General features: G+C 43.8%; 2 protein-coding genes across 6 annotated transcripts; both read right to left on the bottom strand.

Moving 5' to 3' along the window:
* Window positions 1–120: 120 nt before the first annotated feature.
* Window positions 121–14613, bottom strand: LOC118936614 (phosphatidylinositol 4-kinase beta-like). 4 transcript variants are annotated; one of them, XM_036966512.1, is made up of 13 exons: window positions 14280–14608; window positions 11273–11991; window positions 10797–11165; window positions 5470–5697; window positions 5156–5383; window positions 4947–5056; window positions 4721–4825; window positions 4470–4593; window positions 4218–4331; window positions 3463–3614; window positions 3003–3135; window positions 1976–2096; window positions 121–1751 (listed from the first exon to the last, which is right to left on the bottom strand). In XM_036966512.1, the coding sequence occupies exons 2-13, from the start codon at window positions 11966–11968 to the stop codon at window positions 1570–1572; spliced, it is 2562 nt and encodes an 853-aa protein (XP_036822407.1). In that variant the 5' UTR covers window positions 11969–11991; window positions 14280–14608; the 3' UTR covers window positions 121–1569. The 4 variants fall into 4 exon arrangements, with proteins under 4 accessions (XP_036822407.1, XP_036822416.1, XP_036822414.1 ...); XM_036966521.1 differs by lacking the exons at window positions 121–1751; window positions 1976–2096 and adding exons at window positions 2498–2556; window positions 2651–2759 and having other exon boundaries at window positions 14280–14611; XM_036966525.1 differs by lacking the exons at window positions 121–1751; window positions 1976–2096 and adding exons at window positions 2514–2556; window positions 2699–2759 and having other exon boundaries at window positions 14280–14606.
* Window positions 14614–15830: 1217 nt separating this feature from the next.
* Window positions 15831–24271, bottom strand: LOC110507681 (methanethiol oxidase). 2 transcript variants are annotated; one of them, XM_021587838.2, is made up of 13 exons: window positions 24124–24227; window positions 23460–23551; window positions 20670–20726; window positions 20220–20332; window positions 19870–20055; window positions 19434–19554; window positions 18710–18892; window positions 18443–18624; window positions 18260–18338; window positions 17962–18083; window positions 17347–17439; window positions 17088–17206; window positions 15831–16665 (listed from the first exon to the last, which is right to left on the bottom strand). In XM_021587838.2, the coding sequence occupies exons 3-13, from the start codon at window positions 20674–20676 to the stop codon at window positions 16503–16505; spliced, it is 1368 nt and encodes a 455-aa protein (XP_021443513.1). In that variant the 5' UTR covers window positions 20677–20726; window positions 23460–23551; window positions 24124–24227; the 3' UTR covers window positions 15831–16502. The 2 variants fall into 2 exon arrangements, with proteins under 2 accessions (XP_021443513.1, XP_021443504.1); XM_021587829.2 differs by lacking the exon at window positions 23460–23551 and having other exon boundaries at window positions 24124–24271.
* Between the last annotated feature and the right edge of the window lie 403 nt (window positions 24272–24674).

Genomic DNA, 24674 nt, shown 5'->3' with positions numbered 1-24674 from the left:
GACAGGTAAGGGAATACCTCTGCAGTTGGCATTATGGTGTTTTTTAAAGCCTATCACCCAAGTACAATGGCGTAAAGTAGTAGTTGTAGTAGATAGTAACGTATTGAAATATCCAGACAGGTAAAAATTTCATTTTCAACAGCCTGACAGACAAATTAAATTTATTACAAAGAAAAATGTACAAGTTAAGGGAGGTCACGTGATCATAACAGCTGGTCCATTAAATAACAGTTCATAAAGAAATAAAAAGGTTTGACAAAAACACTAAAGGTAGTAGAAAAACTATTGGGAGAAATACATTTAATTAGGATTCTAGCTTGTAATTGGTTTGCCCTTACATATTCAGACATCTGGAATAGGGGTGAGAATCCAGATTCTATTGAGATGAATGTAGAGTGGTGGATGGACATAAATCATCTCTATCCTGCCCTAAAACACAGGAAATCAGCCATACAGTTCATAGACCCCATCTTTATCAACCTCCATCCAAAAGCATTCTGATTTAGAAATGTTGAAGTAACACTTTAATTCAACCATTCGTGAATTGACTATTTTCCTCAATGTTCAAAGCCTTTGCTGCTTTTGTGAAATACTGGGTTCTTCTGAGGTACTTCAGTCACATTGGTTCTTGTAAAACTGCTTTGCTCTCCTTTTGTCTACTCAGACCCTCCCCACAAGTACCAGTTTCTTGTGGCTCAATACAGACAGCAGTAGGCTCTTCTTCTTCCTCCAAAATTATACCAGGTAGAAATACAAGTCTTCACAGTTGAGTCATGTCCCTTCATACAAAGTGATGCACAAAAGCTTACAGAAGAAATTAGGTTGATAGAAGATACATCGGTAGCGTGGCGCTACCTCATTCCAACCCACTATTGTCAGATCATATTTTGAGGGAACTATGTGCATCTAGCAAACAATGTCACTCCTCAACAACCAAGAACAGTCATGAGTATGGCAGTCCAAAGACAATGGAAACTGAGCTGGTTCCTAAGCATTTCACTAAGTGTTAATTCCATGACTGAGAAAGTGTAGAGAAAGCCACTATAAGAGAGTTTGGAATGAGATGGTCAATATGGAGACTGAACACCATCACACACTGGGGTGAGACAGATTGATTTAAAGGGCTGGTGAGTGTCATGTATATCTGAGGCACAGGGAAACTACCATTACACACTGCAGAGACGGGGAGAAACAGAACACATTCCTATTGGAGAAAACAAAGCACATGGAAAGATATAAGGGGGTAAAACAGACAGAGAAACAGAGAGACATGAATAAAGATGCAGGAAAATATGAAAACCACAGCTGAAACCTCTCCAATCTCCTGTGTAAATCCTGTGAGGAAAGACATCAGTCCAAGGTTGAGGTGGTGTTAGAAACACAACTATAAATTATGAATGTATTCTGTCTGTAGAGGTATGGGGACTTGTAGGGGGAGTGGTCTCTGCCCGTGGTGCGGCCTCTCCAGTCCAGTCCATGTATGTCCACTGCACATTTAGAAACACACACACACTCATGTATCCTTTCCATACACACGTCCTGTACATACGCACACACACACACACACGTTCACATGATGCCGTTGGTGAGGTACTGGAAGCCGTCATAGAGCTTGGTGGTGATGGAGCGCATGGATCCGTCCACCATCTGCTCCACCAGGACCTGCAGCTGTTCCTCCGTCAGGCTCATGTGGAAACGCTCCTTTAGGGTCCGGATGGTGCTGGAGCCGTGGAAGCAGGGCAGCTGGGAGCCTGGTAGGGAGAAGAGAGGGACACTGAGGAAGTACACTGTAGTACAGTTTGTTACACATAACAACCAAGTGTACTTCTCCATAAAGCACTTTCCTTAATGTTAAAGCTACTTTACAGGACTAACTAAAGCGAACATGACTACAATACAGACTAGGACCAGAGAGACATGTCATGACTGATACACAGTTGTGGGTTAGGACAAGGTAAGTATGAAGAGTAATTACCTTGCTGCATGATCTCCACTATCTGGATGACTTTGTCCATGTGTTTACGTGCTGCTATCAGGCCCTGCAGCATGAGCATCTTATAGTAATTAAACATGTCTCCATCCAGACCTCCCATCACCTAGAGAGAGACAGAGCATCTTATAGTAATTAAACATGTCTCCATCCAGACCTCCCATCACCTAGAGAGAGACAGAGCATCTTATAGTAATTAAACATGTCTCATCACCTAGAGAGAGACAGAGCATCTTATAGTAATTAAACATGTCTCCATCCAGACCTCCCATCACCTAGAGAGAGACAGAGCATCTTATAGTAATTAAACATGTCTCCATCCAGACCTCCCATCACCTAGAGAGAGACAGAGCATCTTATAGTAATTAAACATGTCTCATCACCTAGAGAGAGACAGAGCATCTTATAGTAATTAAACATGTCTCCATCCAGACCTCCCATCACCTAGAGAGAGACAGAGCATCTTATAGTAATTAAACATGTCTCCATCCAGACCTCCCATCACCTAGAGAGAGACAGAGCATCTTATAGTAATTAAACATGTCTCCATCCAGACCTCCCATCACCTAGAGAGAGACAGAGCATCTTATAGTAATTAAACATGTCTCATCACCTAGAGAGAGACAGAGCATCTTATAGTAATTAAACATGTCTCATCACCTAGAGAGAGACAGAGCATCTTATAGTAATTAAACATGTCTCCATCACCTAGAGAGAGACAGAGCATCTTATAGTAATTAAACATGTCTCCATCCAGACCTCCCATCACCTAGAGAGACAGAGCATCTTATAGTAATTAAACATGTCTCCATCACCTAGAGAGAGACAGAGCATCTTATAGTAATTAAACATGTCTCCATCACCTAGAGAGACAGTCACAAGAAAGTGTTGTATTAGTCAATTAGCTTTGTTGAAGATGGCAAAGTGTTTCAAACCTCTGCTTTACTCCTGGTTCAACAGAGTGCAAATCTGAATAAGAACGTTGCATTAGCGTTCCTGTCAATTAACTCACGTCTACAAACTCGTTGGTGAGCTTGAAAGCAGAGGTCTCGAAGCCCAGGTTGCGGGGCGAGCTGGACAGAATGAAGCCAAAGTCTATGTGGATGATGTGGCCCTCAGCGTCCAACAGGATGTTGCCATTGTGTCTGGAGAGATGACAGGGCAGAGAGAGATGACAGGGCGGAGAGAGATGACAGGGCGGAGAGAGATGAGAGAACAGAAAAGGTCAGAAAGAAAGAGGGAAAATAAGAGAGTGAACAGAATGTAAGTAATGAGAGAGAGAGATGAGAACAAAATGTAAGTGATGAGAGAGAGATGAGAACAAAATGTAAGTGATGAGAGAGAGATGAGAACAAAATGTAAGTGATGAGAGAGAGAGATGACAGGGAGGAGAGATGAGAACAAAATGTAAGTGATGAGAGAGAGAGAGAGGATATAGGAGTGAATGAGAGGAAGTAGTGGGTGTGTCTGACCTGTCTTTGACCTGCAGCAGGTAGCAGATGAGACAGTAGCCTGCACAGCTCTGGACAAAGTTGCGCTGGGCCGTGAGAAAAGCCTCGGTGGTGTGGGTACCGTGTTCCTGCAGGAAGTAGTCCAGCAGAGACATCTGGCTCTGTTTCTTCACCTGGCGGAGGGATATCAGAGAACTTTAACATGGAAGTCCCACTCCAGTCTCCCTTTCAGATCATGTAACCCCTTTTCTACTTAACAAAAGGCCCATCTTAATAGGTGGTCCAGTCATGACACAGCCCGGGGCAGATCCCATCAGACAGACCAACTCATTGAAGTTTGTAGGACATATTTAATAATCATTTGGTGGGTGCATATATTTGCCCTACTTCACACATGTACAAGTGTGTATTATATACATGTGTGAATTGAAAATGTCATTTTTTATTTATACATATCCCAACTCCCCCTGAGACACTCTCGGATAGTGGGGTCACGGTCAGGGCATTATCAACGGTGACCCAGGAGCAATTAGGGTTAAGTACCTTGCTCATGGGCACATCGAGATTTTTCAGCTTGGGGATTCAAACTAGTGACTTTCGGTTACTGGCCCAATGCTCTAACATCCTAGCCACTAGACTACCTGCCGTGTGCCGCTAGAAGCCTAATATCTGGGAGAAAAGGTATTGATCTAGCTGGCTGAGGGGCAAAGGTAGTAACGTTAAATACTACTAATAGTAATGTTTGTTTTTGTTGGAGCCTTTCTGAGTCCACTCACCTGGTGGATGGACACTGCGTTGACTATGGGTTCAATCATGCCGCTGTCAGAGGAGATCACCAGGATCTTGTAGGGTTTGATCCAGATAGGCACGCGCTCCTGTTCCCAGATGATCTGAGTGGTACATAATTAGTCCAGATAAAGTATATACAGGAGATTATACTGTCATGTAAATGCTGGGTGTGTATATGTGGAAAGAGAGGTTCATCCTTGCTGTGTATGTGGAGCTAGAGAGTCTCCATTAAGAATGACCTGGAGCTGCTGCAGCACTTGAGAGGCCAGGAGCTCTTGCCGAAGGTCGTCGCCACACTTGACGATGACTGACAACAACCTCCAGGTAGGGATGTGTCCATATGGGGAGCCCTCCCTTATCCGCCTATTCAGAACAACACAACAAGTACAGGCACATACAATTAGCAAAGCTCAAACCTTTCCTCTAGCCTTGAGGTTACCATCAAGGCATGCAACACCTCCACGGTCCACTGTGGGGATTGAGTACGCACTGAACCTTCTCCTGCCACGGCTCCTTGAGGGCCACTGCTGAAGGGTCCTCTGGGTCCCGTTTGAATGTGGTGGGTGTGTGAGCTAGCTGCTCTGAGAGACGCCGCCTGTGTAGTGGGGGAAACACACACATTCACCGTCACTACTGAAGAAGCATCATATACATCACAGTTTGAAAGACTACATTATACCACCCAAGCTAGCGCTCTCCCAGCTATTCCTCTGTACCTGATGTCTCCAGCAGCGATGAAGATGGGCTCCTTGCTGTCCAGGCTGGTGATGCTGTCCACTGAGAACTGGGAGATGTTGTCACAGCTGTTGGTGTGGAACTCTGGGAGCTGGGATAACAGAGGAGGGGAAAGAACGGGGGAGAGGGTGAGTACACAGCCCACACTCCTTCGCTACCTGATAAGGGTAGGTGGGCTCCTGACCCCTACCTCCACCTGCAGATCCCCGATGTCGTCCACAGACCAGGCTTCGTTATCCTCATCGTAGTTGTGAACCGTTGAGAAGCCCCCGGCTCGCTGATCTGCCGTGATGCCGCAGTCCGGAAGGTTCTCCACTGAGCGCGTGCTGCGGATCCTGGTCTCGGAGATCCGCACCGGAACGTTGGACGTCTCAAAGTCCTCACACTCCAGAACCTCCACATAGATGAGGTACGGCGCCTGACCAGGTAGAGGTGATTGTTTACATGTTTGTGTTGGTGCGTCGTCTCATTCTACACTGTGTGTGTGTGTGATCTCCCCCCCACCTTGTCTTTGGAGTTGAGCACCACAGCCTGTGTGTGAGGGACGCGCACCACGTGGTGGTCGAAGGCGGCGGTGGGCAGCCAGACGCGGGCGGGCAGCTTGTGGTTGAGCAGCGAAAGCTCCGAGATGAGCCGGGACGTCTTCTGCTCCTTAGTGGGCAGCGTGGCCAGCCGCTTCCCAATACCCATCAGGGACTTGATGAACTCTCTCTGCGGTGCCAGACGCGCCGGCTACAGAGGAGGAGGAAACATGGCAAGAGTAAATCAGATGTATGAACATAATGACCTTTGGAGTAATAGTGATTTGTAAGAAAAGTTCAGTGTTGTGTTGGAACCAAATACTCTCTACAACAACACACCTTCTCGTGTTGACCCCCAGAGAACAGGGAGCACCACTCCCTTGTCAAATTACAACAGCAACTTAGATATACAGCCATGAGCCACTGGTCCATTTGTGTCAAGTTAGTTTGAAATGATTCAGAAGTCAAGGCCCATTATTGCAGCTGATTCAAGTGAGCAAATGTGTATAATCGCCTGTAGTCTTAAAATAGCCTTTTAAAAAGCCGAAACCCTTCAGCAACCAACTTGACACAAATGTCAGAAGATAAGACTAGTTGAAACATGAAAGACCAGAACTTGAAACCATTGGCAAATCATTCATTTGAGGCTAAATTATTGCAGCAGTGGTTTAAAGAAGTCCAAGTTTACACAAAGCCCCAAAATATATACAAACATATTTTGTAAAAATAGAAAATTAAAGCAATAGAGTGGAGGTTTATAAGCATGTATCACAATCTGCACCCGTAACAACCATAGATACACAACTGAAACATGACCCCAAAAAACAATGACGAACAGATCCCACTGCTGCCACCAATGACCTGACCTGACCCCTGAAGGCTATTTATCTCTGGAGCCCAACGTTACATATTGAGATACATGCTTACAACTCCTCACTTCGCAGACAGAGAGTAGTCTACAACCCGGCTGCCAATGGAGACAGGCAGCCATCATCCCAGAATGCACCACAGAAGTCTGTGGTGATGGAGGCCGTTAACTTACTGTACCAGTCTTAGTCTAACAATTAAGACTTTCAGAGCTGGAGCTCAGATCCTGGGAAAGGTGAGAGGTTAAAGTACAAAGTAAGGAAAGGAAAGGGGGGTGGAGGGAAAGAAAGTAAAAATTCTTATTTTTAAAATGTTTATACCAACAACAAGAATCATAATTAGGTAGTATCAGACTGTATGCCCCCAGTGAATGGGAAGAGGCTGATTTGTGTGCCTGTGTATTCCAGGGTCTTGTTGTGAGGAGTGACAACAAATCTGCAGCTCTACAATGATCCCGGTTATCTGGGTGAACTACTACTAACACTCTCACATGATACTAAAGGTCACAGAGCATGGGGAATAGAATAGAGGAAATAGAGACATGAGAGCTATGTCTATAGAGCATGGGGAATAGAATAGAGGAAATAGAGACATGAGATCTATGTCTATAGAGCATGGGGAAGCAAGGACAAGGAAAACATTAAGAGAGAGATGAGCAGAGAAAAGCTTCCTTTATGAAAGTCTAGTGACATCCAGTGTTTATGAATGGTTACTCACAACAGACTGTCTCACTACACATTAATCAGGGGGAGGAGGAATGATGGTGGGAAGAGTCCAAACTAGATACAGGCCTTCAGAAAGTATTCACCCCCCTTGACTTTTCACAGCATTTTGTTGTATTACAGCCTGAATTTTTTATTATTTTGGGTCACTAGCCTACACACAATACCTCATAATGTCAAAGTGGAATTGTGTTTTTAGAAATGTGTACAAATTAATGAGAAATTAGCTGAAATGACTTGAGTCAATAGGTCGAATATTCAATCCCTTTGTTATGGCAAGCCTAAATCAATTCAGGAGTACAAATGTGCTGAACAAGTCACATAATACGTTGCTCTGTGTGTAATAATAGTGTTTAACATGATTTCTGAATGACTACCTCATCTCTGTACCTCACACATACAATTAACCATAAGGTCACTCCGTCGAGCAGCACATTTCAAACACAGATTCAACCACAAAGACCAGGGAGGTTTTTCAATGCCTCGCAAAGGCACCCATTGGTAGATAGGTACAAAAAAAATGTAAAAGCAGACATTGAATATTCCTTTGAGCATGGTGAAGTTATTAATTACACTTTGGATGGTGTATCAATACACCCAGTCACTACAAAGATACAGGCGTCCTTCCTAACTCAGTTGCCGGAAAGGAAGGAAACGGCTCAGGGATTTCCCTATGAGGCCAATGGTGACTTTAAAACAGTTAGAGTTTAATGGGTGTGATAGGAGAGAACTGAGGACGGATCAAAAACATAGTTACTCCACAATACTAACCTAAATAACAGACTGAAAAGAAGCCTGTACAGAATAAAAAAAATATTCCAAAACATGCAACCTGTTTGCAGTAAGGCACTAAAGTAAAACTACAAAACATGTAGCAAAGAAATTAACTTGTCCTGAATACAAAGCATTCTTGTAACACAACAAAATGTGGAAAAAGTCAAAGGGTGTGAATATTTTCTGAAGGTTCCACACAATCACTAGACACCTTGAACTCTCCTCCCAGTGTAACAGTGATGGTGCAACAGCAGTCTTTGTTCATACCATGTGTTTTACCAGCCTTTGCACAAGGTCACGTGAGACTGAGACAGCATTTTCTGCTGCACGATGACATGAAGTTGGCACATCACATAACAGTATATTTAAATTCCCTTCCTGAAATTGGCCTGGAATTGATTCTGACCTGGCGCCATAATGGGGCAGTATGTCTCTATAGTGGAGTCTCAATAAGAGAGTGGGGAGGTTGTGGTTTGGGTACCTCTATAACAACAATGATAAAGGAAGTTGTGTCAATGACTCATCGATGACTAAAGGAACTGAACTGGTGTATCAGTGACTCATGAAGAGACTTTGCAATTGAGATTTGATTTTCAATTGTGTATCCAACAACTAAACAACTAAAAGTGTTGAAATGTTTGATAATAGACCCGTTCATGCATGAGAAGACTGCCCAATCCTAGATTATCACCCATATCAGGAGGGCACTTCCTTTTACATAATGACAGCTCTGCCGTTTCAGGGACAGTCCCTGAGCACCCTGTAGTGGTGATGACTGAGTACCTTTACATGCACACTAATAATTAGATAGTAAACTGATTATGGCAGTAGGCCAAGCACGGCAGGAGTCATGTAAACACGTTACTCTGCATATCTCAATCGGCGCACGGTCATAATCAAAGTAAGCACCAATTAAAACAGCTGGTTTTCTGAGCAATCTTTCAAATGACTAGGACATGCAAATACCTTAATCAGAGTTGTAGCAGTGTTACTGAGCACGAGCAGCGCAAGCTTCCTCCTTTAGCGCCAGTGAAATTAGTTCAGAAAAACTGAAAGTGTGCATCTTAGAAATAGTTCACATTCAAACTTTTATGTCCAAACTCAGACTCAAATATAATTCACAAACGTTTATTTTGACTGGTGATTATCAAAGTCCCATCAGGTAGCCTGATTTCAGATGTGTCCATGTAAACTGGTAGGGGAATCCTTCTTCTTGCGAAGCATGTAAATGTTTAAATCGAACTACTATAATAATAATCTGATTATTTACAATAATTGTACTATTGTGTGCATGTAAACATTAGCTACCCATCTTCCTTCAACGATGACGACAAGAACTACCGGTCTTATCAGCGTAGCTAAATTAACCAGTATGACAAATTCTTTACTCTGGTGTTTTTGTATCCAATAGCTACCAGGTTAATAGCCGAGTACTGATGATGTTGTCACATGGTCAGTCGCCATAGCGAACTAGTTTCTCCAAGATATCACCAGGCCTCAATAGAGACCTCTGGGCATGGTGTTTCTAGAAGCACTGTGACCCTACAGTAACACTGTCTCCATGTTTGTAAAACATTGTCAGGGTGCCATGATGCCATCGTAAACCGAAGAGGGAGCTAAGAGAGAAAGGAGGAAGTGACCAGAGGGAAATCACTGAGCTTGAAACTGAACTGCTGATTAAGTTTGGTGTGGTAGTCACATATACACATGCACGCACGGACACACACATACAGAGCTCAATTGGTCAAAGACCCTCTCTTCAACATTTTTATATTCGAGTCATTTAGCAGACGATCTTATCCAGAGCAACTTACAGTAATGAGAGCACACATTTTTATACTTTATTTGTACTGGTCCAACGTGGGAATGGAACCCATAACCCTGGCCATGCTCTACCAACTGAGCTACATGGTCCCAAGTGGGAACGGAACCCATAACCCTGGCCATGCTCTACCAACTGAGCTACATGGTCCCAAGTGGGAACGGAACCCATAACCCTGGCCATGCTCTACCAACTGAGCTACATGGTCCCACGTGGGAACGGAACCCATAACCCTGGCCATGCTCTACCAACTGAGCTAGATGGTCCCATGTGGGAACGGAACCCATAACCCTGGCCATGCTCTACCAACTGAGCTACATGGTCCCAAGTGGGAACGGAACCCATAACCCTGGCCATGCTCTACCAACTGAGCTACATGGTCCCAAGTGGGAACGGAACCCATAAACCTGGCCATGCTCTACCAACTGAGCTACATGGTCCCAAGTGGGAACGGAACCCATAACCCTGGCCATGCTCTACCAACTGAGCGACATGGACCACGTGGGAACGGAACCCATAACCCTGGCCATGCTCTACCAACTGAGCTACATGGGACCACGTGGGAACGGAACCCATAACCCTGGCCATGCTCTACCAACTGAGCTACATGGGACCACGTGGGAACGGAACCCATAACCCTGGCCATTCCCTGAGCTACAACTGAGCTACATGGTCCCAAGTGGGAACGGAACCCATAACCCTGGCCATGCTCTACCAACTGAGCGACATGGGACCACGTGGGAACGGAACCCATAACCCTGGCCATTCCCTACCAACTGAGCTACATGGGACCACGTGCAAGTTACATTACCATGACACCATCTATACAGAGACAGAAGAGGAAGTATTATTCCCTTCTCTGTCTGGAATATGTGCATTCCACTGACCCCAAACCCCAATAGCATGTTGTCTCTGGGACTATTTTTCAGACAACTGGTGATAACAGCTACAGATTAAGAGTGCTGGACTATGAACCTCTTTATGTTCTTGTATAATGCCCCCCCATTGGACACCAAGCAGTTGCTTCCAAAGTTAGCTATCCCACTTTGTGAGACACCTGCCAAGATACAGAGAAACAAAGTGACTTAGTGGAAAACAAAATATGTATATACTCCCAGTGCACACCTCGTCCTGGTTGCTCTCCACCTTGGGGTTGCTCGCTGTCCTCTTCAGGTTGCTGCTCAGGCTGATGCTGACCGTGGCGTCCGACTTGGAGCGCTGATGCGTGCGCTTAGTAGGCGACAGACCGTGCTCTCCGCCCAAGCCGTGCCCGTGCAGGGATGGTGCAGCGGTCGGAAGTGGGCAGAAAGGGGCCAACGTCAGTGGCTGGCGGGCACGGACTGCAGCTGGTTTGAGTTCGTCGGAGAAGATGAGTTTGCGTAGCTTGGTGCCGCGCGAGTGTCGCTGTGTGGAGATGTGCATGTCGGAGGAGTAGGCGCCCAGCAGCCAGGCGCACTGCAGCGAGAAGGAGATACTCTGACGGCAGCGGTGCACCTGTGGTGGAAAAATGATTTGATGTGAAAGGAGCTATAGAGAGGATACATTTCTAACTCTGATGAGTAGCTAGCCACAGAGGTAGTTCAGGGAGGTAACATACGCACCACGTAGGGCTTGATGGCGTCTCCCACGTCCTCGTCCATGTGGATGTACATGTTGAGCAGCTGCGGCAGGTAGAAGTCCACCTCCTCGTGGCGGAAGCTGAACAGACGGTTGCCGATGTAGGCCTGCACACCCGGCTCCTTGGAGTTGTGTAGATAGGAGATGGCCATTGACACGTCGAAGAGTTTGGACTCAAACAGCCGCAGCAGCCACGACTGCTTGGAGGGGTTGTGGCGCTGGCGCCGCCGCGCGCTTTTCACCGAGCCTGGAGGCAGTGCCTCAGAGTCCTCCTCCCCGGGGATTTTTGGGGGCTTGATAGGCTCTGTATGTACAGTCCCGTTGACCAGTGTTTGGTCTGTGCTATTGCCACCATCAGACCCAAGACCTGACCCCTCACTTTCGCCTTTGAGAAACTTCACCTTCTGCAGCACCTCCTGGCAGGCCATCTTGGCCACCTCGGGATCGATGACCAGGGTCAGCTCGCCCACGCCCTCTGAGATGACATCCAGGGGTGGGCTGGAGGCGGCTGGACCATCGCTGTGAGTGGGGCTGGGACTGGTGGTCTGCTGATAGTGGTAGGATCCAGAGGAAGGGGAGGAGGGCAGAGAGAGTGAGGGAGAGGAGGAGGCTGTGGAGGGGCTCTGCGGTTCTAGTTCCTCTGGCTGTACAGCAGACAGACCCAGCTCCGTGTCACCCATCACGGCCGCTCACCACACTCCCACTGGGGCCAGACAGAGACAGAGACAGAGAGAGAGAGACAGAGAGACAGAGAGTAGGAAACAGAAAGAGGTTTCATCATTGTTTTGGCCCTCAACGTGTGACAGACCTAGGTTTGTGGAGGTCATGACATTTTGTCAGCAGGTTATTGTCATGCAATAGACTGCCGGTCTCACGGTAATTGACTGTTAATTAACAAACACGTTTAGCATATCCAGGCCTCCACGCATACAAGCCGCATAAAAGCCTTTGAAACATCTACATTAAAAAAAATTGGAAAGTTGAATTAATCTATTTAATATACACAATCACAATGAATCCATTATGTATTTTAGGCAGGTCTTAAGAAATATGATATGAAGAAAATGCATTTCAGAAGAACATGTTTTCTGGCTATGCGCCATGCCATTGGCTGTAGGCTTGTTAATTTAGTTTTAGTTTAAAAAAACACTATACTGTTTTGAGAAGTTTTTGATGTGATTTTTGACTGCATTTTCATCGATATTAGAGTGGTTGGAGGGACAATAGAGCCCTGAATACCAGGCCGTTAGCGACCTGATGGTCGTTAGCGAGTTGGGTACTATCAAAGCATGTCCAGAGTGCATAAATGGAGATTACCGTGACATGGAATTCTACTGCGGTCATGAATCATGACTGTCGGAGTGGCGGTAATATGGTCACCTCAACAGCCCTAGACAGGCCGCAAGTCTTCAAAACACAGCCCATAGCTCCTTTGATTCTTCATATAGCATTTACATTGAACAGGAATCAGGTTTGGGCTAAGTGGAACAAAGTGCTCAGTGTGTAAAATGGATCTGACAATCTGTGTCCGTCTTCCCATCAGTCAACTAACATACTGTCTGTAAATGCAGGCCAATTATCTTTTCTATGAGTCACTGTCCAGCCGTCTGTCCGTCTATGAACGTGTTCGCCTGACTGAGGTCACTGTCTTCCGGCAGGCCCTGCTATGTAACGCACATGGCCATACACACCTGCTAATTCTACTGAGCAGATTAGCACCACAGCAGCACTACCTAGTGCCATGCACTACAGGCCCAAAGCAGGGAGAGGGAGGGTTGTCTCTCTGAAACCTCTGTTATCCATCAGGTGTCAATCTTCAACGTGGTTAATAGCACCCCATCACAAGCCATCCATCGTAGAACACAGTGAATAAGGGATCTACCAGAAACTTCACGACTACAAAGATGAAACCAATACATTTTTCACATTGTTGAATCAACAATGTGGGCTAAGGGCCTCGATCTTTGAGAAGAATGGGTGCAGTATAACACTGGTCCTGCTGTATAGGACTTGTGTGGGTGGTGGAGTAAAGTACTTCCTCATTGGGCTAGTATCCATCAGTCTTTTTCTTTGATCAATATGCTGAAAAATTAAAACTCGGTTTTGGTGGGTGTAGAACAAAAGTGTCAGGTTTGTATACAGTGTTCAGCAGATGGAATATAAATTAACCCTTCGCTAGCTGGCTGCGGCAAGTTGTTGTTGAATTAGCCGTTTCAAGAAGCAGGGACAAGGCAAGAAATTACGCATAGCTAGCACCGTTATCCAATCGTCCAAACAGAATCATACAGGTGTCTAGCCAGCCAACACCGTCTAGGCAAGGGGTGTGTCATGGAGATAGGTATACAAACATTTGACACGTGTGGTTAACGTTATAAATATGCTGCAGTTGCAATTAACTTTGCTCGCAAATAACGTTGGCAAAACATTTACTAGAACGTTAACGTTAGATAGAGATGGCTAACTCGCTTCAGACGAGTAACGTTAGGTAGACAATCAAACACTAGCTATCTAACTGTCAGTAGTTAGTTAACAGTTCACTAGCCAGCTAGTTGTCGAGCTTGCTGACTAGGTCAGAGCGTAACGTTATTTGCTAGGTAGCTAACATTAGTAAACTATTTATTCTAGTTAAATTATCTATAATTTAGTAGCTATAGTTTAGTAGCTAGCTCCTTCTCATTCCTGGTCAGATTTAGCCATCTAACGTTAACTACATATCTTCCTTAAACGATAAGAAATACCGGTGTTATCATAGTAGCTAAATTAACCTTTATGGCAAATTCTTTACTCGGGTGTGTTTGTATCTAATTGCTAGCAACCAAGTTAATAGCCGACTAGCTGCTAACCTAAACCTGAGGGATTAACATTAGCTAGCTCGCTTGCTAGCACATAAGTAGCGAACGTTACACCAGCTAACTTGCGTATCAAACTCCTCGTTTTCTTTAAGGCCACGCCACTCTGAGTGCTATAAACAATTAGAAACATAACTCATACCTTAAAATTGTATTGGATGGTTAGCTATTTAAGTTTTTTTTATCTCCAATATCTCTGCTCCATTTAGAATGCGTTCAGTCCCTCAAAGTGCCGAGTTCTCTGAACAACTTATTGGAGAGGTGACAGACAGACCAGGGCTGCCTGCTTAGTGCCTGTGTAAAATATATTTGTCCATTATGACAAACTACTCCACAATAAGTGTTATTGTTGTAAAACATGGAAAATTGCTGAATGAAGAACGTGTAAAATTTCAGCTACATCCAAAAGTGCGTAATAGGGTAGAGTAGGGTACACTATGCTACCAGTGTATTATACATAGGCGACAGGAGGTTGGTGACACCTTAATTGGGGAGGACAGGCATATGGTAATGGCTGGAAAATAATAGGTGGAAATAGATCAACATCAAACACATGGTATCCATTCGCTCCATTCCAGGCATTATTATGACCAGTCCTCCCCTCAGCAGCCTACACTGACATAGGCCTATCCTTTACCAGTGTATTGATAATATACCTTTCATTACTATACACTTGTTTGTGTCATAGCGGATGACTAAGTGTATCGCTGGAAGCTTCCAGAGATGTAGAAGTACTATTGCCACAGATATAAAAATGCCTTTTATGGGTCAATAGTATGCTTGGTTTCCCCACTTTGTCACAGTGCTTTGACTTGGATTACACAGTTGTGCTCTGCCTGGCTGCTGTGGATGCAGGAGGGGGATGTAGCGGTGCATCACTACTACTCTCCTGAGACCTAGAAGTACTGTTGCCCCAGACCATGGTGCATCTTGGGTGTGTTTGTGTGGAGTGTTTGCCCCCCTCTGGAATTTCCACTCTGTCACACACACGCGTATGGCCAAGCCTGGCATGAATATAGGATTGCCGTGCTGATAGCAATGATCTATTTGCATCATCTGACCATTTTATTTCCTCACTTCTGATGATAATTAACCACATATTTGGATCTGAAAGTAGTATGGATTGATTCAGTTTAGGGATGTAGGAAAGTAGCTGCCCAAATCATGCCTGGTGTAAAATTTAGAAAAGTTTATAGGTCACCTGCACCTATGGGCAATAGCAGGCACTGTTGAGCAAGTATAAATTATAAGGCTCACTAGCCACTAAATCCAGCCAGCCAAAGGATCTTTGCTCCAGGACACAACCTGGCCACCATCAAAAGTTAGTTATTTTCCAATGCAAACCAGTATTGCCAATATGTTAAGTCCTTTAAAATAAATCCTTGCAGTGATACCCACTGGCCCAAATATTATCTGAAGTGTAACTGACTCACCCAAGCTTGAGAAAGCTTTTGATAGATTTGCTTAAGGGTCATGCTTCAAGGTCATTCCAGACATGTAGTGTAATGAACCATAGCTATGAGACTCAGTGATCAATTATTATTATCATTCTATATAATAATGTAGGAATATGCAGTACATTTATTCAATGTATTTAAAACCATTAATATCTTGCAAATGAACATGTTGTCAATGAGTATTTAAATCAAATGAATTATATAATAATTATGCAAACCATTATTAATGTAGCAGAATTGGTAGACTGGTGGTTAGATGTAGTTAGCGTAGTAGTTAGAGCGTTGGGCCAGTAACTAACTGAAAGGTTGCTGGTTTAAATACCTGCACCGACAAGGCAAAAAATCTGTTGTGCATTTGAGCAAGTCACTTAACCCTAACTTACTATAGGGGCACTGTACTACTATGGCTAACCCTGTAAAACATGTTTCACTACACCCATCTAGTTTACTATTAAATTAAAGAGTAAACAATCCAGACATACAGATTCATTCAACCCTGCTGAACACACACACACACTCAGGCCATTAAGGAATGATGAAAAATGAGAACGTCTTCATATTCTTAAAAAACAGTACGTCGCCATCAGATGTTACTCTATGAATTCCATATGTTAGAATTTGTTTATTTTTTTTAAACCTCAGTTTCACCACTGGCATTGGAAGTAACAAAGAACATTTGGTTCATAGATGAGATAATGACTTAAGGCACAATTATGCATTTAAAGCAAAGCAGCATGGAATGAATAGGCACCATTATCGGGCATGAGAATGAATAGGCAGCATTATCGGGCATGAGGCTCGAGTGTATGCCTCCTTCCCCACCCGTTCCCAACTAATATGAGTTACATGAAGTCTATGTAAAGTATGATGGGAATGAGAGGGGGAAAACTAGGGCCTCCTGCGTAACTTTACAGCCAGATGTCAGAGGTGCAGTCTCCCCCAGGGTATCGTAGCTCGTGGGCCAAGGCCGGGCCATTGGGCTCTTTCCCAAAGTCGACCAGGAAGTTCTCATTCACCTTGAGGCCACCATTGGCTGTGTTCACGTCAATCTGCATCATAACAGAACCCTCCCTAAGGCAAAGAGAGAAACAGACAAGGGAAAATAAGAAATAGAGTCAAGTATTCTATTTGATAGTGTTTCTAGCTATTGGTGTTCAAAACATCTTATTGAAGCAGCCCATGATATTGAATAACACTTATAAGAGCGATAGCATACAAATCCACGTTTTGATAGCTTACAACAAACCTGTTCCTGACATGTGTGCATTGACCACAAGTATGTAAAGTGGTGGGAAATTGTAATACTTGAGTAAAAAGATAGCTTCATAAAAAAAGTCACCCAGAAAAATACTACTTGAGTAAAAGTATTTGATTTTAAATATACTTAAGTATCATAAGACTATCTACTTAAGTAGTACTTTAAAGTATTTTTACTTAAGTACTTTACACCACTGAGTAATAGAAAAATCTAAGACCGATGAACAGGTCCTCACTTGATCATTTCCGGGTAGAACTGCTTGTCCCAGCCACTGTAGAGAGAGGTGGTGACGTACAGTCTCTTCCCATCCAGACTGAGCTGCAACATCTGGGGGCTCCCTGGGATCCTCTTCCCCTGGTGTGGATCACATGTACACACAAGTCGTTGTCTGCACCTTACAAACACAACCTAAACACCTACTTTTGACCTACTGCAGACATTCTGCCAGTGTGTGTGAAGAGTGAGTTTGGGCATAGATTGTTATTCTTACACACCTTGATTGTGCGTGGGGGTGGTTGGCTCTGATTCTCTGGGTCCTCCAGTACTTTGACAGGGCCATCGTTTAGGATGCTCCCTCCCAAGAAGAGCTGAATACACAGGGAGACGTGAACACAGTCAGTGGACAACTAACAACTTCAGGAGACTGTCCTACCTAGCTACCTTAAGTGAACTGAGTAAGTCGCTCTGGATAAGAGCGTCTGCTCTTACCAACATGAAAATGTAGGAGGCCACTTGTTTTTTTTTATTTTACCTTTATTTAACTAGGCAAGTCAGTTAAGAACAAATTCTTATTTTCAATGACGGCCAACAGTGGGTTAACTGCCTGTTCAGGGGCAGAACGACGATTTGTACCTTGTCAGCTCTGGGGTTTGAACTTGCAATCTTCCGGTTACTAGTCCAACGCTCTAACCACTAGGCTACCCTGCCGACCCTACACAAGTACGCATTACATAGGCAGACTGATGAAGATGATTCATTTAAGTATCCACATAAAAAACAACATATGCACTTGTCAGGTTCAATACCTCTGTCCAAGACCATTGCCTGTAAGATGAAACATTTCTGGTGGGTTTAAAATAATCAGCCATGTTGTAAACTTGTGATGTCACCTGGCCAGCCAGACGTGGGTTCCTCCTGTTTGTGATGTCATACTGTCGTATGTCTCCATGCAGCCAGTTACTGAAGTATAGGAAGCGGTCGTCCAGGGAGATCAGAATATCTGTGATCAGACCTGAGATGAACAGATCACACATCAAATTCAGGAAAACCCATTTCATTTGGCATTTCCATTTGATTATGGAACGGGTAGCTACACCCAATTCCAAATCTTCAATATGTACTGGAAGTGTTAAATGTATCCCTAATCTGCAGTACTCTCCCATCAACATTTTCCACACACACACTCACTTGGCATCACTGGCAAAGCCCATCCCTCCACTTTCTTACTGGGGACGTGGATAACCTTCTCAGCAGCCCATTCTCCTTTCTGTTGAGACAGTACCATTTTGTAAAGACACTCAGTCAAAAACAAAAGCAAGAGAGATCAGACATGTTATTCTATTTTTTCCTATGCATGAATGTTTTGCTCACTGGTGTCCTGTAGAAACGGAAGACGGTTCCTTGGAGTGCACAGCCGACGTAGCCCTCCGTGGCGGCGGGATCATGGAGGAAGCGGATCTCCAGAGGAATGGCGCCCTCCTCCCCCAGGTCCAGGGACTGTAGCCGCTTGTGAGTGGTCCAGTCCCACACGTGGATCTTCGATCCATAGAGACCTGCAGACAGAACAGCAGCATTGAAACATTTCTCTCTACTCAACAAGTATAATACAAAACACATGTATCACCTCTATTTACACACCTTCTTTGACATGTTCCAGGCTGAAACCGTAGGCGAGGGCTTTGGGCGCTCCCCATTCGGTGCTCATCATGACGTTGTGTCGGGGCTGGTACCAGAAGTCATAACCAAAAGGTGCCGCCTCACCAGGCAGCTCCCAGTTACCAACCACCTCGAACGTTTTACCATCCAGCAAGATAAAGCCACCTGAGAGAAACACGTCCTGCATCAGTCATCTAATCCAAATGAATATTAACTTGCCTAAATGACTCTCCCTTGCCCCGCCCACTATTCTTTATCATTGTGGATTGTAGAGCCTTAGTCTCTTATTATAAACTGGGTGGTTCTATCCCTAAATGCTGACTGGCTGAAAGCTATGGTATATCAGACCGTATACCACGGGTATAACAAACCATTTATTTGTATGGTTTTAATTACGTATGTAACCGGTTTATAATAGCAATTTGGCACCTCAGGGGTTTTTGGTATATGGCCAATATACCACGGCTAAGGGCTGTATCCAGGCACTCCACGTTGCGTCATGACTACGAATAGCCCTTAGCCGTGTTATATTGGCCATATACCACACCCCCTCGGGCCTTATTGCTTAAATATAGGCGTGTTTTATTCATCCCTATCCTTATGATACAAAGTAAAGTGTTTCAAGGTCACATACATTGTATGAGGCTGAGGACAGCCCCAGAACACGCCGTCTGTCCCCCTACTGCAGCGTGTTGTCTCCTCCTACCTTTTCCATTGCCAGATGGATCTCCTATGCTGCTGATCATAATCTGGCCACTGCCCAGGCAGTGTGTGGTGTGGGGGTTGGCCAGGCCCGTCTTCCAGAAGATATCTGTGGGCTCCACAATCTGTGAGGAAGCAATCCTTTGGTTTAAATCACATTACGACCTGCATGGGAAGGACACTTTCCTTTACAAAACAAATGATGCATATTGGGCTGTTGGTGAGAGATGGGTAGGAGGCTTGACCAAATCTGTACATTCAATTGTCTGTTTTTGATTTGTTGTGTGCTGGAGCTCCTTGTATGACATTGTGTGGTGTTGACTGGATTTGTTGTGTCCGACTGTGGTGTTGACTGGATTTTATGTGTCTGTTGCATAACAGCTGTGCAACATGGTCACTGAGTACTATAGTATCACTGCTGTAGAAGGGTGACCCTTTACCTTGTGCATCTGTGGAGCGCGGGGGTCTGTCCCAGTGTCCACTATGTAGATCCGGGAGGAGATGAGCGAGGGCAGGATAAGTCGGTTGCGCTTCTTGGATGAGTCGCCAAAACAGCTGCTGCAGGCGTTCCAACCAGAGTGGTGTAGCTCGTCATTGAGGTTGGGCATGGGCAGTCTGTGGATGACCTGTAGGCGCAGACATTACCAGGTCACTCTTTAATCCACAAGGTCAAAGGTCATGTATAATACTGTCATCTCTTCAGTATTTAAACTACCGACCACTGTGACTAATGAAGACAGGTGTGAAATCAAAAGCAAGGCAGTGGTTGTTTGATGTAGATCAGCAGTACCTGACAATAAGTAGGAGACTTGGGGTCCACGTCGACAGTGGCAAGGTAGTCTGGTTTTTGGATTCCAGTGTTGCGATAAATGCAGGGCAGGTACACAATCTCCTCACGTGGACCTTCAAAAACAAGAGCCCCATTTCAGGAGGCACTACTGTCATTCACTCTTCCTTGACCACAAGAACAAGGAAAATAATCAAACCACAAAGAATTCCAGTAGCCTACAACTGATGTCTGGTTCCTCCCAATGTTTCAGTAAAATACAGACAATTTATGGCATTTGTTTATGTAAATATTTTTCATGCAACTGACAAACTCAAGGAACCATTAAAAATGGTTTTTAAACTAATAGTCCCAACTTGTCCAATGGGCAAGTGCCCTGTAGACCTTAATGTCAATCCCTCCTAAAACACATGGGGTGAGCTAAGCTTCTCTTTCCCAGAAAATGACACTCACCCTTCATGGCATCCAGTGGGCTTTTGTAGCCAGGTCCACAGCCTGTGCATTTAGTTGCTTAAAAAAAAAAAAACAGCAACTGTCTTTTTCATAGAGAGCTCAAAATAACTTTACTACCACACACAGCAATCTCTGTGTTTACTATTACTGCTGAACATCTATGGCAGGTAACCACAGAACTGTCACACCTATAAGTCATATGCATTCGTCATACAGTTGTTGGGCATATGTTTAAAATGACCTAGAAGTTTCATCACAGGTAAGTCAAGTAGACACACTTTTCATACTTTTTTTGTTGTAAAACTGTTGCAGAATGTGTGTGTGAAAGGAGACATTCATTTGTCCACTTTGTCTTCCTTTCCCAAAGATGTTGTTACTGGCAGCCATCAGAATCTTAGATAAATGCACTTTTACTGTAAAAATCTAATGCAATGTTATGATTGTGAATGTTAGAGAACAAATCAAATCTGCACAACATGGACCCAAAAATGCACTGTTTATTTACCCAGCCAATGTTTGACCCTAGGGTCAAAATAAATAAACAGAGCACTGTTGAGTATATCAGTGTGCAGATTCTGTTCATTAATACATCAGAATCATAACATTATATATCAAGGTCATACAGATATGTACAGATAAACAGTGGTAACTATTTTTTAGGCCAATTGTGTGTGTAATATTTAACCAAAATAAAAAAATAAAAAAATTGACATTCCCACTACGGTGCCAACACCCCACTGAGAGTTCCTGCTCCCCAATCATATGTCTTGATTTACAGAATAATAGCAATCCACTCAAGTCAAAAGTGCAGATATGGATTCACAAGAGACTGACAGGGTTGGGTCAGTAAGCATGATTTCCCCCCCCCCCCCCACCTTTATTTAACCAGGTAGGCTAGTTGAGAACAAGTTCTCATTTACAACTGCGACCTGGCCAAGATAAAGCATAGCAGTGTGAACAGACAACAGAGTTACACATGGAGTAAACAATTAACAAGTCAATAACACAGTAGGAAAAAAAAGGGGGGGAAAAAAGAGTCTATATACATTGTGTGCAAAAGGCATGAGGAGGTAGGTGAATAATTACAATTTAGCAGATTAACACTGGAGTGATAAATGATCAGATGGTCATGTAAAGGTAGAGATACTGGTGTGCAAAAGAGCAGAAAAGTAAATAAATAAACAGTATGGGGATGAGGTAGGTAAATTGGATGGGCTATTTACCCATAGACTATGTACAGCTGCAGCGATCGGTTAGCTGCTCAGATAGCAGATGTTTGAAGTTGGTGAGGGAGATAAGTCTCCAACTTCAGCGATTTTTGCAATACGTTCCAGTCACAGGCAGCAGAGAACTGGAACGAAAGGCAGCCAAATGAGGTGTTGGCTTTAGGGATGATCAGTGAGATACACCTGCTGGAGCGCGTGCTACGGGTGGGTGTTGCCATCGTGACCAGTGAACTGAGATCAGGTAGAGCTTTACCTAGCATGGACTTGTAGATGACCTGGGGCCAGTGGGTCTGGCGACGAATATGTAGCGAGGGCCAGCCGACTAGAGCATACAGGTCGCAGTGGTGGGTGGTATAAGGTGCTTTAGTAACAAAACGGATGGCACTGTGATATACTGCATCCAGTTTGCCGAGTACAGAACAGTGGTTAAAGCCCATCTCAGGGTCCTAAACTCTTATGGTGACTGGGTCTAGACAACAATGGTTCAGAGACTGTATAGATTTCAGATAAGCTTCATTAGCATGAATGGTAAGGCTACTGTTGCTAAAGCAAAGTGTGTTGTAACTTTAATGTGTTACAGAGTTAATGTTTGAGTTTATTCTTTGAGCTGTATCTAAAGATATTTCTTTAGATTTATTTGCATATGTAATTGTATTGGGTTGTGTTGAATTACGCTTTTTGACTGCAAGTCCCAGAATGCTTTGCGAGAGGAATGAGAGAACGCGCCAATTATGTGCAGGTGCAGTGGATTGTGGCTGACTTTCCGATAGCATCTTACCTGCATTGCTCTGTACCAAAACAATTGTTGTTAAATGTAACGTAAACAAGTATTCTTACTAAAATAAGCTTTCGTATCAAAACCGACGTCCCGAGTCATTACTAAGAAGTTAGTTAATCTAAAAGTGAGATAATGACATATCTATGTATATCTGTGGAACTTAGGACTCTGCTGATCCAGAGTGCTGGTTGTCTTTGGCATTGTACCAAATCCTGCCATAATTTAGTGCTGCCTTTACTTGGAATAAACCATTGCTTTTGTCATGATCAAAGCTGTGCCTTTTTCCTTACACATGACAAACAATGGTTTTGGCCTAAACCATTGTTGCAGCTGAGAAACAATAGTGAAGAAAAAAACATGGGGAAACCACAGCAGATGTCAGATATCAAGCAATCTTCCAGGAAACTAGTCTCCAGTCCAACATTTCCCAACACAATTCCTTCTAAGATACACAAGCCCACAAGTTCAGCTTCCGTTCATTTAATGGGTTTGACTGTTGCAGGTCCAAAGAAACGTGGATGAGCCTCTTGCATCATTGATGGATCTACCAAATTCTCTGTTATAAAAATAGGCTAGTCTAACTGTCAAAAGGACATTTTCATTTAATTGTAGAAATTAAAATGTAATAATGCATAGAAGGTTGTTTGTGGTTCTGCTGAAGCATCATGATAAAGTGGATCATTTAAGATGAACAAGGCAACAAGCACAAGAACGAGAAACCTTTCACACTAAACTCCAACCCCCACAATTTCCCGTCACTGCACACGAGAATAAACAGCTACTTACGCAATGTGAAGCAGGCAGTCTGGTGGCGACATCATTTAGACCAGTGTTTCCCAACCAGGGGTACTAGGAACCACTGATTTAAACCACCAAACCTATGCAATTGTGTGACCAGGTGTTTAGGTCCATGCTGAAATTTTTTTTTACTTTATTAATTCAAAATGGTGTGAGAAAGACAAAGTATCCTATAGTAAAACATAGCAAGCAGCTTAAGGGAAACATTACATGATTAAATCTAATTGAGACGTCGCTGTAACTTCCATTTCTTCCAGTCATTTTGCATTTCTAAAGGCAATGCACGAGTGCCAATATGTAAACACATTTGTATACGTAATTGTCGGTTAAACTAACTGACTACTCAGCAATGGAATTCGGATTCACACATTTTCAACAAGAAATGCCGCACGGACGTGCGCAATTACTCACACTTATTTTCGTTTTGGACAAATTTCATTAGTTGTCTTACTCAAATATGCATTTATAAAACACAATAACGCATTCAGCTCTAAGTTAAATTACTAATGAAAAGTTGACACTATGGAGGTGGTTAGCATTATGTCCTAGTCCACGTTCAATCATTAACTTCGTCATTACCCATTTCAACGTGTTTTGACAGATTTCCTAAAAGCTACGAAAATGAGTGAAAAAGCATGAAGATTGGACAAACCCATCCCGCAGACTTTATTCGTCCAAGGTATCCACAAGGATCCGGGCTTTCTATAAATTATTTCAGCTGATATGAGAGTGGAGGAATGGTTGGGCAGGTTTTGCAGGGTAAATGACTTGAGGGGAAAAAAGGGGAGTGTTTATGGCAGCATAACGTTGCACGTAGAAATTAGTATTGAGTGCATTTCGTTTTGCATGGACCGGTGCCCTGGCGGTGGAGATTCCGTTTTGCGAACAATAGACAATGGCATGATCTAAAATATATAAACCCCACCCAACCGGGACACAGGGCGATGCCAAACGAACTCATCCATTAATATATGAAAGAAGAGATACCCCCGCGCGATTGTCCTGCCCTCTGTTATAGTTTGATAAGACTTTGATGTCAACATAACATTTAGCTGACACGTTTCTGGCGCAAAGCAAGGTAACATGTTCTGCACTATAAAATAAATATGCAGTTTAAAGTGTTGTTTTAGTTTATTTCCTATGGTCCATACTGATTAGATATACGGTCTATTAAACTCATGCTACCTTCCTACTTAGTCAAGG

This window comes from Oncorhynchus mykiss, chromosome 3 (genome assembly GCF_013265735.2).
Source record: "Oncorhynchus mykiss isolate Arlee chromosome 3, USDA_OmykA_1.1, whole genome shotgun sequence".
NCBI lineage: Eukaryota > Metazoa > Chordata > Actinopteri > Salmoniformes > Salmonidae > Oncorhynchus > Oncorhynchus mykiss.
This window is presented reverse-complemented; position numbering and strand designations above follow the sequence as displayed.